At 40.6% G+C, this 13170-nt stretch overlaps 1 protein-coding gene across 2 annotated transcripts in view; it reads left to right on the top strand.

The window, feature by feature from the left end:
- Positions 1 to 13170, top strand: part of LOC125459232 (low-density lipoprotein receptor-related protein 5-like) — a 183003-nt gene that overhangs the window by 25333 nt on the left and 144500 nt on the right. For both annotated transcript variants that reach the window (XM_048545384.2, XM_059652032.1), the window contains exon 2: positions 3937 to 4330. In XM_048545384.2, coding sequence (XP_048401341.1) covers positions 3937 to 4330 — 394 coding nt within the window. The remainder of the gene's footprint in view (positions 1 to 3936; positions 4331 to 13170) is intronic.

The following is a 13170-nucleotide window of genomic DNA, read 5'->3' on the forward strand; positions in this document are numbered from 1 at the left end:
TTCATGAGAAATATGAGTTGGGCATATGCCCCTCCATATATCCGACTAATCAATCTTTCAGCAACAAATATGGGAGGGAAGCAACCTGTAAGGGTAGGAGCAATGAAAAGTAAACAGCCAAGACCAGGATTATGGACTGCTTGTAGCCAAAGTGGAGTTCAGAATTTTTAGCAGATCCAGGAGTTCGATCTACTGCGTCTTTAGAGAAATCTGCAACTTAGGATGTCCAGCATGGTTGGCCGTATACGCGAGGTACATCAAAGAAGAGACTAAAAATGTGTAACGGGAAAGAAGGAGGCTGCAAGATAAGTGTGGGAGAGTAGGAGCTGTAGTAGGAGTGAGGGGGCAGGAAAGAGGCTGCAAGAAAGATATGGAGGGAGAGGAATGCTGCAGAAGAGATATAAACGGAGAAGGTGGCAGCTGTGAAAGTGATAAATGGGGTGGAAGAGAAGCAAGATTGCGCGAGTGGATGGAAAGGAAGTTGCAATAGAGAGATAGCAGTTTTAAGCCTGTCAACAAAGAAATGCTCAGCTAACTGATATCCAAGAAAACTTATGTCACTGATGTAATATATTCCTTGCAAATGAATGTGGAAGCTCTAATTTAAGGCAGCATAAGTTCAGAAGCTTCTATACTTGGGAAGAAAAAGTGCTGGATCCTACTGGAGTGAATGCCGTGATAATTGTTAATTTCAATCTGAAATGCACTAGAAGGAGTAATAACTGCCTGCTAAAAATACTTTGTGCTTAAGTAATGAAAATGTGTTAGCTGTGACCTTTATCAGTCTGTGGAAGGTGATCAGGAGGAGGCTTTTTGTGTGTTGAAGTATGTGTCAGTTATTTTGAAAAAACATACTTGCTAACTTTTGCCTGTTGTCTTCTATGAATTTAAATACTGCAGTATAAGTTAATGCTTTCCTTGTGTGATATGGCTGCCAGTTTAATGGCACGTTGATTTATTGTTGAGGATATTGATTAAATCCTCTAATTCTGTTTTCTGTGTGAGTACAAATACCCTGTATCACAACATAAGTCAAAGAGTCGGCAAGAGTAGAAAAAGTAGCCTCCAAAAATCAAGAAGTAGCCTTTTAGAAAACCTCAAGAGGACTCCTCAGGAGAAAAAAGTATGCATTTTTATTCCTGGCGGGAGTCAACTTCACAGCTGCCATTTTACCTTATCAATACCATGATAGCATTCTATCCTCCAGATTTGAGCAATCCGTGTGGGACAACACCAAGTTGAAAAATAGCAAGCAAAGGGCAGCCAGAAGAGTCAAGATTGAATTGTAAATGCATTTTCTGTGAAATTCTTGGAGCGTGAGGACATGCACGTACTCTTCATGACCCCATAGAGAGTCTTTGGGACCCCTGGGCACTGACCTTGCCTCTGTCAGCTATAACAATTACCAGTCCTCTTCTCCTTCTCTTGCTTTATGTCAGGGATTATTCCTTCTGTTGGGTTCCTTGCATCCTCAGGCCCCAACAGCTTTTCCAAATCTGACACCATTCTCAACAATTTATGAGTAAGAAACAATGTTGCTCAATTCAAAGAAAGCCAAGATTGAAACCACATCCCCCACTGCCAAAGTAATCCCTTGACCAGAAATGCAGTCTGTTCCCATTTCTGCTGGAATGGAGAATTGAAAATGCATAAGAGCCTTGGTAAACCGGTTGTAAAACCAGGTTAGAAGTGTGTCTGTAAATAAAATTAAATTGATTGGGCTGTCCACAGTTTCTTCTGTTTTGTAACTTTAAATGAGAACAGAAGAAATAACAGACCACCAAAACTGCTGTGCCATTCAGCAAGATCGTGGCTGATCTGATTGTGACCGTGATGAAAAATGGACCCTTATCTATGCTGCTTTTTATGTAGTGCCTGCTGAATGTGAGATCTTGTATGTATGTTGAGTGCCGAATTTTCTTACAGTTCATATATCTGTACTTTGTCTCATAAGCCCTTCAGAATATCCTGAAAATGTGAAAGAGTCTATTTAAATTTCTCGATTACTTTTCTGCTCATCTTACTTTGAATAATATCTTTCATCAAATTTTTCCTTTTTTCAGTGCTCAATTTATTTCCTACTTGTGAGCATCATTTTTATTATTGCACAAGGTGAATAGGAATTCCCTTGCCAAATACCAAGTTTGAGAAGACTTGTTGCACCAGTATACTAATCAAATACTTTTCTCCCCGCTTTCTCTTCCCTCCCCAATACTTGGAAATCTTGGAAAAGACATTGGCACTCAAAAAAGGCTACTGAAAGACAATTTCTGTTTCCTTTTCTTTCTATATGGACTGCTATATGCTAAATTGTAGATTGTAGCAAATGCTTGTGGTAAGCTGAGGACTGACTGGTTATAGTTTTGGAGAAATTGACATAGACACCTTAAACTATATTATGCCACAATATGTCCACCACCTTCTGCAATAATCCAAGAAACCCTTCATGGGTGGTGGTGATATAACAGTCATGTCACTGGGCTAGTCACCAGAGCCCCAAACAAATGCTCTGGGGATACAAGTTCAAATCAGTAGTAGTGTCTGTATCTCTGAGCCAGGAGGCCCAGGTTCAAATCCCACCATGGCAAGTCTTGATAGAATTTGAATTCAGTTAATAAAGCTGGAATTAAAAAGTAGTCATCACTACTGGTGACCATGAAACAATTGTCAACTGTTAGTAAAAACCCATCTGGTTCGCTAATGCCCTTAGGGGACGGAAACCTGCTGTCCTTACCTGGTTTCACCATCACTTTAAAGGTAGTTAGGGATGTGCAACAAATGCAATCGTATTAGCGACATCCACATGCCAGGAAATAAGAGACTTAAATTAAAATCACTTTAGTTGTGAAATAGTATAACTAATTTAATGAATTAGGAAATTGACGTTTGCTGATTTGGGCTGATATGTGGAGACTAATGATGAGTAATATGCTAGAACATTAGTTGTTGGGGTTTTGGAAATATTGGCATTTGTTCCATTGCCAAATTCTTATGTCTGTCTGAAGTATTGTCCCAGTTTTACTCACATTTAGTAAAAAAAGGGAAGAAATTAAAAACATGCAGGTGCATTATATGTACCCTTCTTCACTGAATTGTTTTTAGGAATGAGAGGTTGAGTAAAATGGATCTAAACTCTGGCATTTAGAAGAATGAGAGGTGATCTTATTGAAACATATAAGATTCAGAAGGAGTTTGACCCATTAATCACTGCGAGTTTGTTTCCTATGACTGGGTAGTGTAGAACAGAAGGTATGGTCTCATTATCAATCTATATCCTTCAGGATAGAACCCAACAAAAATTTATTTACTCAAAGGATTGTGAACATTTGGAATCCACAAACCTTGAGGTTTGTGGATGGCCCATTTTGGAATGTATTTAAGGCTGAAATTGACGGATGTTGGATGTCTGTCTGAGGAGGCTGGGAGAAGACAGATGAGTCAAGTTGAGGCAAAAGATCAGCCATAATCCTTTTGAATGACCAAGGAGGATCAAGGAGGCCTTATGCTCTGTTTCTGCATCGAATTCTTGTGTAGTCGATTTTATGTATTCCTTTAATGAGGAATTATTTTATTTCTTGATCATAGTGTTTAAACTTTTTAATTACTATCTATAATTTAGTGCATTAAAGATCAGTTTGTGATGTGTAAAGGTAAATTCTTATGCTTTAGGATGTGATCATGTTTTGATATTGCTTTAAAATTATGTTAGGGGAGTAAGGCTACTGAACCTTAGCAAATTACAACAGCAGCTTGGAAAGAAAGCCAAAGGCTGTGTCGTTGTACATTATTTTCTGTCTAGCAGCAAAGAAAAACAATTGTGATTTTAGTTTTGGTATTAGAAAGATATGCATGGGGAGAAAACTGTTAAGACACAACAATAAAATTTGTTGTAAGAAGAGCTGCTGACTGACCTGTAATTTTTTTTTCTCTCCATAGCATCACCTCTGCTGCTTTTTGCGAATAGACGAGACGTTAGATTAGTAGATGCAGAAACTGTGCAACCTGAATCTACTGTGGTAGTCAGTGGCCTGGAGGATGCAGCTGCAGTTGACTTTTTGTACTCGGAAGGCGCGATTTATTGGACTGACGTAAGTGAAGAAGCCATTAAACAAACGTATGTGAATCAAACTGGGAATGTGCAGAAAGTGATCATCTCTGGACTTGTTTCGCCTGATGGATTAGCTTGTGACTGGTTAGGCAAGAAGCTTTATTGGGCGGATTCAGAAACTAATCGAATTGAGGTTGCCAATCTTGATGGAATGTCTCGTAAGGTCCTTTTCTGGGAGGATCTTGATCAACCAAGAGCTATTGCGCTTGATCCGCAGCATGGGTAAGTGTTTCATTTTTATGTTGCTTTTAAATTTTGATGGTGAAGAGTTCATGATTTCTGAATTTTGGCATACAAGGGAAATTTGATACCGATTCTCTGTTTCCCCCCTCAACTTTTCAAAGGTAGTATTTAACTTCCCGCAACTGAACAGATGCTCAGACTTAACCAGAAATACTTTGTCATGTACTCTACAGTGAACACTAACATTTAACATCTAGAAATGAAGAAACATGGAGTAGTCAGCATAGATTTCAAAAGGAAAATATTTGCTTGATCAATCTTTGTTTCATTTTATTTAAGGAATTAACAGCGAGTAGACTATGGTAATGTAGTAATTTACCTGAATTCTCAAAAAAATGGTCAGTAAGTTACCACGTTTTAGACTAATAAGGACAGAAAATTTGGAGGCCATATGGCAAAATGCATTGCAATCAAGCTTCGAAACAGAAAAGAAAGAGTGATAGTAAAGGTTGACATTGTTCACAGTTAGTACTGAGAAAGACTGCAACAAAAAAAAACACATATTAACACACTTGCCGAATGCACAACGACCGACAACTAATTTTCAGCACAGACAAATCCTGGCCTGGTTGGATGAGGACGGAGGTCAGTTATTACTTAGAAAGTGCACGCCTGGGTAGGATACAGGAACAAAGGAAACTTGGATTACAAGTACACCAATAAAATTATTCTACAAGTTTGCAAGGCCATAACCCAGCACAGAAGTTTGTCTGGAGACAGTTAGTTAGAATTAAAATCTAGGAAATTACACTCAAATTGTTTTGAACCTTGATCAGATCACACTTTGTGCAGTTCTGATAATCATATTAATAAAAAGAATTTGGAGGCAGTGGAGAGGGTGCCACAAATGTTTACAACAGTGAGAACAGAAATGTTCCAGTCAACAGGTTTTGACCCAGTGACAATGAAGAAGTGGCATTATAGTTTCACAACAGGATGATGTGTGATTTTTAAAAACTTTTTGAAGAAGTCTTTCATAAAATATTTCTTGTAAAAAAAAATTATACTTCAAGGAAATAAAAATGTCAATCACTCAGACTTTTTAAAGTATCAGTAACAGGCATTGTGAAAACCTGAACTTTCTTATCTTTATGTAAATAAGCATCGTCAAAATGATAACAATTATGAGATCCAGTGCAGTCAATAAGTTAGGGCCTTAGGATGTCTAGGCTTTTGCCATGCTTGTAGTAAAAGGAAATTCTGTTTAAGAAAACAGAAAATCTTAAAACATTTTAAAAAGTTTTTTTAATGTGTGCTATTAGCAGTATAGTATCTATTACAGTGTAAAGTGAGTGAATGGCCAGAGTAATAGGCTGGTTAACAGGACTTTAAATGAGAAAGTGGTGGGGGAAGGGAATGGTGAAACTTCCCTCAGTGGGAAACAAAGCAGCAGGTTAACATCTGTAGTGGTGGATTCAACTAAGTGGAACAATATGAAAGAAACGACATGGAAGGAGAATTCAGGAGAGGTTATTAATGCCTCCAGCAGAGACACAAATAGGACAGTGTTTGGAAAAGGCTAGCAATCAAACACTGGAAAAATGAAGGAAAATGAGAAGAGGGAGGGTTAGTACAGGACTGAAGGTGTTATATCACAATGCACGCAGTATAAGGAATAAGGTAAATGAGCTTGTGATGCAAATTGAAATTAACTGGTGTGATGCGGCAGGCATCATGGAGATGGGCTGCAAGGGGATCAGGATTGTGAACTGAATATCCAAGGATATACATCCTATCGAAAAGATAGGCAGGTGGGCTGGGGTGGCAGGGTTGGGGGGTGGGGCTATGGTGGTTGCCCTACTAGTGAGAAATGAAATTAAGCCAATAGTAATAAATGAAGTAGGGTCAGATGGTGTAGAATCTGTGCTGGCAGAATTGAGGAACCACAAAGGTGAAAAAAAAGTTGGTTGTGTATAGGCCTCCAAACAGTAGTCAGAAGCTGGGGTGCAAGATACACCAGGAGACAGAAAAGGTGTCAGAACAGCAAAGTCACAGTAATCATGGGGTTTTCAATATGCAGGTGAACTGGCAAAATCATGTTAGTAGTGGATTGCCAGAAAAGGAGTTTGTCTACGAGATGGCTTTTTGGAGCAGCTTATGGTGGAGAACAGGCAATATTGGATTGGATTAAGTGTTGTGCAATGAGGCAGACTTGATAAGGGAGCTTAAGGTAAATGAACCCTTAGGAGGCAGTGATCATAACGTGGTAGAATTTACTCTGCAATTTGAGAGGGAGAAGTTAGAATCAGAGGTAATGGTATTACGGCTGAATAAAGGCAACTACAGCGGTATAAGGGAGGAGATGGGCAGAATTGACTGGAAGAGGAGCCTAGCAGGAAAGATAGTGGAACAGCAATGGCTGGAGTTTCTGGGAGTAATTCAGGAGACGCAGCAAAAATTCATTTCTTGGAAAAAGAAGCATGGTACGGGGAGGATGAGCTAACCATGGCTGACTAAGGATAGCATAAAAGCAAAAGAGACAGCATATAATCTGGTGAAGAGCAATGGGAAACCAGAGGACTGGGAAGCTTACAAAGACCAACAAAGAACAACAAAAAAAAAATAAGGAGGGAGAAAATTAAATATGAGGGTAAGCTAGCCCGTAATATAAATGAAGACTGGAGGAGTTTCTTTAGGTATGAATGATTAGATCAGATTCCCTACAGTGTGGAAACAGGCCCTTCGGCCCAACAAGTCCACACTGCCCCATGCGACATCCCACCCAGACCCATCCCCCTACAACCCACACACCCCTGTACACTACGGGCAATTTAGCATAGCCAGTCCACCTAGCCTGCGCATCTTTGGACTGCGGGAGGAAACCAGAGTGCCTGGAGGAAACCCACGCAGATACTGGGAGAATGTGCAAACTCCCCACAGACAGTTGCCCGAGGCTAGAATCGAACCCAGGTCCCTGGTGCTGTGAGGCTACAGTGCTAACCACTGAGCCACTCTGCTGCCCCATAATAAAGGGCAAAAGAGAAGCAAAAGTGGACATTGGACCATTGCAAAATGATGGTGGAGAGATAGTAGTGGGGAACATGGAGATGGCTGAGGAACTGAATAATTACTTCGCTTTAGTCTACATGGTGGATGACATGAGTAAAATCCCAAAACTTCAAGAGAGTCAGGGGGACAGAGCTGAGTACGGTGGCCATCACCAAGGAAAAGGTGCTAGTAAAACTGATAGGCCAGAAGGTGGATAAATCACCTGCACCAGATGGACTACACCCCAGAGTCTAAAGGAGATAGCTGAAGAGATAGTGGAAGTGTTAGTGGTGATCTTTCAGGAATTACTAGAGTCAGGGAAGGTCCCAGAGGACTGGAAAATTGCTAACATGACACCCCTGTTTAAAAAGGGATTGAGGCAAAAGATGAAGAATGACAGGCCGATGAGGCTAACCCCAGTCGTGGGTCCATTGTAAAGGATGAGATTTTTGAATATTTGGAAATGTATAGTAAAATAGGGCAAAGTCAGCATGGTTTCATCAAGGGGAGGTCATGCCTGACAAATCTGCTAGAATTCTTTGAGGAAGTAATGAACAGAGTAGACCAAGGAGAGCCAATAGGTGTTATCTACCTGGACTACAAGAAGACCTTTGACAAGGTGCCACATTTGAGGCTGCTGAGTAAGATAAGGGCCCATGGTGTTAGAGGCGAGGTGCTAGCATGAATAGAAGATTGGCTGTCTGGCAGAAAGCAGAGAGTGGGGATAAAAGGGTCTTTCTCAGGATGACAGCTGGTGACAATATGAAAGAAATGACATAGAAGGAGAATTCAGAAGAGGTTATTAATGCCTCCAGCGGAGACACAAATAGAACAGATTGTTTGGAAAAGGCTAGTAATCTAACACTGGAAAAATGAATGAAAATGAGAAGAGAGAGGGTTAATACAGGACTGAAGGTGTTATATCTCAATGCACGCAGTATAAGGAATAAGGTAAATGAGCTTGTGATGCAAATTGAAACTAGCTGGTATGACGTCAGTGTTGGGACCACAACTTTTCCCTTTGTACGTTAATGATATTGACGAAGGAACTGTGGGCATTCTGGCTAAGTTTGCAGATGATACAAAGATAGGTTAGCATTGAAGAGGTAGGGAGGCTTCAGAAGGATTTGGACAGGTTAGGAGAGTGGGCAAAGAAGTGCCAAATGGAGTACAACGTGGGAAACTGTGAGGTCATGCACATTGGTAAGAAGAATAAAAGCATGGACTATGTTTTAAATGGGGAGAAAATTCAGAAGTGTGAAGTGCAAAGAGACTTGGGAGTTCCAGTCCAAGATTCTCTCAAGGTAAACTTGCAGGTTGAATCAGTAGACAGGAAGGCAAATACAGTGTTGGCATTTATTTTGAGAGGACTTGAATATAAAAGCAGGGATACTTAGGCTTTATAAGGCTCTGGTCAGGCCACATCTGGTGTATTGTGTGCAGTTTTGGGCCCCGTATCTCAGGAAGGACATACTGGCCCCAGAGCGAGTTCAGAGGAGGTTCACTAGAATGGTCCCAGGAATGAAAAGCTTAACATATGAGGACCGTTTGAGGACTCTGGAACTATACTCATTGGAGTTTAGAAAGATGATTGGGGATCTAATTGAAACTTACAGAATACTGAATGGCCTGGACAATATGGATGTTGGGAAGATGCTTCCATTGGTAGGAGAGTCTAGGACCCAAGGGCACAGCCTTAGATTAAAGGGAAGGCCTTTTAGAACGAAGATAAGGAGTAACTTCTTCGGCCAGAGAGTGGGGAATCTATGGAATTCATTGCCACAGAAGGCTGAGCAGGCCAGGTCATTGAGTACATTTAAGATGGAGGTAGGTGGGTTCTTGATTATCAAGGGTTATGGGGAGAAAGCAGGAGAATGGAGTTGAGGAACTTATCAGCCAGGATTGAATGGCGGAGCAGACTCATTGGGCCGAATGGCCTAATTTCTGCTCCTATGTCTTACGGCAATGCCATTGCAGCCATGTGGGATTATACGAATGGTCGGAAGATATAACCTGGAAATGGGGTGTGAGCTGTCATGGGGTTTCAGTGTCAGGCCAGTTCCTGGCATTTAAAACAAAACTTGTTACTGGGATGTGGGCATTGTTGGCTAGGCCAGATTTCATAATTGGCCTAGAGGAGGAAGCCATGACCTCTACAGTCTTTTTGGTGTGGTGATACCATTAGCGTTTTTATGGAGGGAGTTGCAGGAATTTGACTAAATGAGAATGAAAAGTTGATATAGTTCCAAGTCACGATGGCGTGTTGCTTGGAGGTTAACTTGCAGATAGTAATGTTTCCATGCATTTGCTCCTTTGTCCTTAAGACGTTTAATACATCCAAATACAACCCAAGGCCCAAATTGCAGAAATTGCTGGGGTACTTGGCATAAAGTGGCAGAATTAGATTTCTTGATACAAGTTTACTGCAATGAAGGTTTTTGGAGTTCTGTTACAGTTGCCAACAGGCACAGTTTGGAGTGTTCAAATTCAAACTGGAAAGTCTGGCACTTCCTGTCACACTTGGTGGATATTAGGCTTAACTGTGAGGTTACTGCCAGTCCAGAGTGTGATGTTGGAAAGGTGTTTTTGTAAATGGAATAGCAGAGGGTTCACTGCCAGGTCCCTCACTGTTAGTTGCATACTTGTAGTTGGCACAAAAATACAACATTGAACCTCAGTTGCCGCCTATTAGCTCACACCACCAACTAATCAATCTTCATTCAGAGTTCCACATTATCTCCCTCATGCTCTCCTAGCAACATAACTTAGGGCAGCTTCCTGGATTTGCACTGCTCTTTACCATTGGGTTTACTACATTTCTGTTTCATTTAGTGTTAACGATTTGCCTGGCAGCTTTCAATTATGTTTTTCTTTCTAACAGTCTCCTCCATGGTGAAGAGTTTGTTTCAATGTCTGTTTGGCTCCATGGAAGTACTTAGAATTATAGAGTTATACAGCGCAGAAACAGACCCTTTGGTCCAATTTGTCCATGCCAACCAGGTTTCACAAACTAAGCTAGTCCCATTTGCTTGTGTTTGGCCTTTATCACTCTAAGCATTTCCTATCCACGTACTTATCCAAACGTCTTTTAAATGTCATAACTGTACTGTCCTCAACCGCTTCCTATGCCAGCTCGTTCCACATACATACCACCCTCTGTCTGAAGAAGTTTCCCTTAAGATCCCTTTGAAACCTTTTCCCTCTTATCTTAAGATTGTGCTGCCTAGACCTGAACTCCCCTACCTTGAGGAAAAGATCTTTTGCTAATCATCATATCTATGCCCCTCATGATTATATAAACCTCGATTAGGTCACCCTTCAATTTCCAATGCTCCAGGGAAAAAAGTCCCAGCCTAGTTAAATTGGCTGTCTATAATCTAGCTCTGAAACAGTAGAAGCTCATGAATCAAAATGGTGGATGGTCTTGCCCAGACTATCTGTGTCCAAGTAAGAGTGACAGTTGTTTGAAGTTGTGCCTCTGGATTTGGGACAACTGCTACCTTAAAAACTGACTACACTGCATTCTGGATTTAAGGTCAGAAGTCACATGACACCAGGTAATATTCCAACAGGTTTGTCTGAAATCACAAGTTTTTGAAGTGCTTCTCCTTCATCACTTCACCTGACAAAGGAACAATGCTCTGAAAGCCTGTCATTTCAAATAAACCTGTTGGACTACAACCCACTGTCGTGTGACTTCTGACCTTTGCCACCCCAGTCCAACACTGGCACCTTCACGTCACAGTTTTAAGGTGGCTTTGTAGCAACATTGAGGTACAAGGTTGGTATTTATACTGAATTATGAAAGAATTCCATAGGTATCAGCCCAAAGTAAAATGGATCAACTGTATTACAGTCATGCATTTCATCCAGCTGACAGCAGGTAGTTAAAATAGGAAGAGCAAAGTGACATTCTTCTTGTCTAATTTAGCAATAGCTGATATTCATTCCAAACCTAAAAGGACTAATGTTTGTCAGAGAATCTCAGGATGCAGATGGCGCTTGTGCATGCTCATGGTGAAACTGAGCTTGACTCCTTTTCCACAGTGTGAGAGAAAATGGGCATTTCACTGAACACCTGAAAATGAAGGCTCTATATCAACAAATCTCACACAGCAAAACACCCCTCCCATCAACTAAGATCAACCGAAAGATCTCTAAAAACATTGCCCATTTTACAAATCTTGGGAGCGTCCTCTCAATGGAGGTAGACATTGTCAACAGAATTCTTCATTGCCTCCAATGTTGCCAGTTCAGCCTTCAGTAGACTAAGGATACATGTATTTGTGGATCAAGATGTTAAACCCAAGAAGCGGATCAGGCAGCAGTGATCCTGGAAATCCTCAGTGCTTTGGAGACTTGGATAATCTACAGCAGGCACCTCATAACATTGGAGAAGCTCCATCAGCAATGTCTTCACAAGATCTTCAAAATCCAAAAGGCTGTATCAGCCGAGACGTTCCTCAAGCCAAAATCTCCAGGACTGAAACACTAATCACTCATAACCAGCTCAGCTGTGTAGGACAATTCGTTTATATCCCTGACACTAGACTCCTTCAGCAACGGCACACAACTTTGTTGTAGCAGGGAACACCCGGGAGAGTAGCAGAAATGCTCTAAGAATAAACTTAAAGCATTCTTGACAATGTCAAATGTCCCCATTATCACATGGGAGCCCTTCGTTTGTCCAAACAAAATGGAGAGGGGTTATTCGGGAATGCACCAAGCACACCAAGAGACTTCATCATCAGGACCATGTAGATTTACAGTTGAGGAGTCAGAAAGAGCACACAAACCTCCAAACAGCCCATCTCCCCATTCACCTGTCTCTAATGAGGCCATTTCTGCAGTTGCACATTGAGCTTATCAACCATCTTCAAGGCTCATTGAACTGGAGAAGAGGCAAATCATGTTCAATTCCAAGAGGCTATCTAACAGCAAGGAAAGGAGAAGAAGTTTGGCCAAATATACATCAGATTTAATACTATTGGTGTTTTCCCTAGATGTCAGTGTTCCACCCTGAAACACTGAATTCCCTCACCTAGATCACAAAATTCCAATCTGCCTCTTCAGGAAAAGAATACAATATTGTACTCTATATGATGAAGATCCAGAGCTCATTGTTCACCAGCAACTTTGTTTATCTAGAGAAGGAAGATCTCTCAGTTGCCTGGCCAATGTTTGTCCCTCAGCCCACATCACTAAAATAAGTTACCTGATCATTGTCTTATTGTTGTTTAAGAAATGTTGTGTGCCAAGTTTTGTACATTGTAATACTGGCTGCACTTCAGTCATGCAAGACACAGTATAACTATGAGTTCTTTTTCAGAATTTCTGTACTGTGATTTTTGACATAAAAGTTGAAGGATAGTTGTAATTATGAATTGGCTTAGGCACTATACGTGCAGCTTAATAATGGAAAGTCCCTCATGAAAACCGAGTATGCAAATCCTTAGGCAGTGTGTCTTGGAGGCTATATAGAAATATCAAGCAGATCCCATGAAACTGTTGAGTTTATGCCATAATCTCTGTTGCAGAAAATTTATTAAAAACTCTTTTTTTTAAAAACTCTGATTCATCCTTATGAAGGACTCCTGAATGGAACCTGCAGAAGTATGATTATTACTATTTTAAGTGCAATGTGCAGCACAATTCAATCTGGCAAAGGCTACAGATTCATTTCTTGCTCAATTTTAAACTTTCCTTTTATATACATTAAACTTGGAAACTTAGTTATTGTATGTTTGAGGAAAAAAAAATTCTAAAAAGGGTAAATCTGGAGTAACAGTGGAATTTCTACAGGTATCTCATTTAAAGCAATCATAGAAAAC

This window comes from Stegostoma tigrinum, chromosome 17 (genome assembly GCF_030684315.1).
Source record: "Stegostoma tigrinum isolate sSteTig4 chromosome 17, sSteTig4.hap1, whole genome shotgun sequence".
Taxonomy (NCBI): domain Eukaryota; kingdom Metazoa; phylum Chordata; class Chondrichthyes; order Orectolobiformes; family Stegostomatidae; genus Stegostoma; species Stegostoma tigrinum.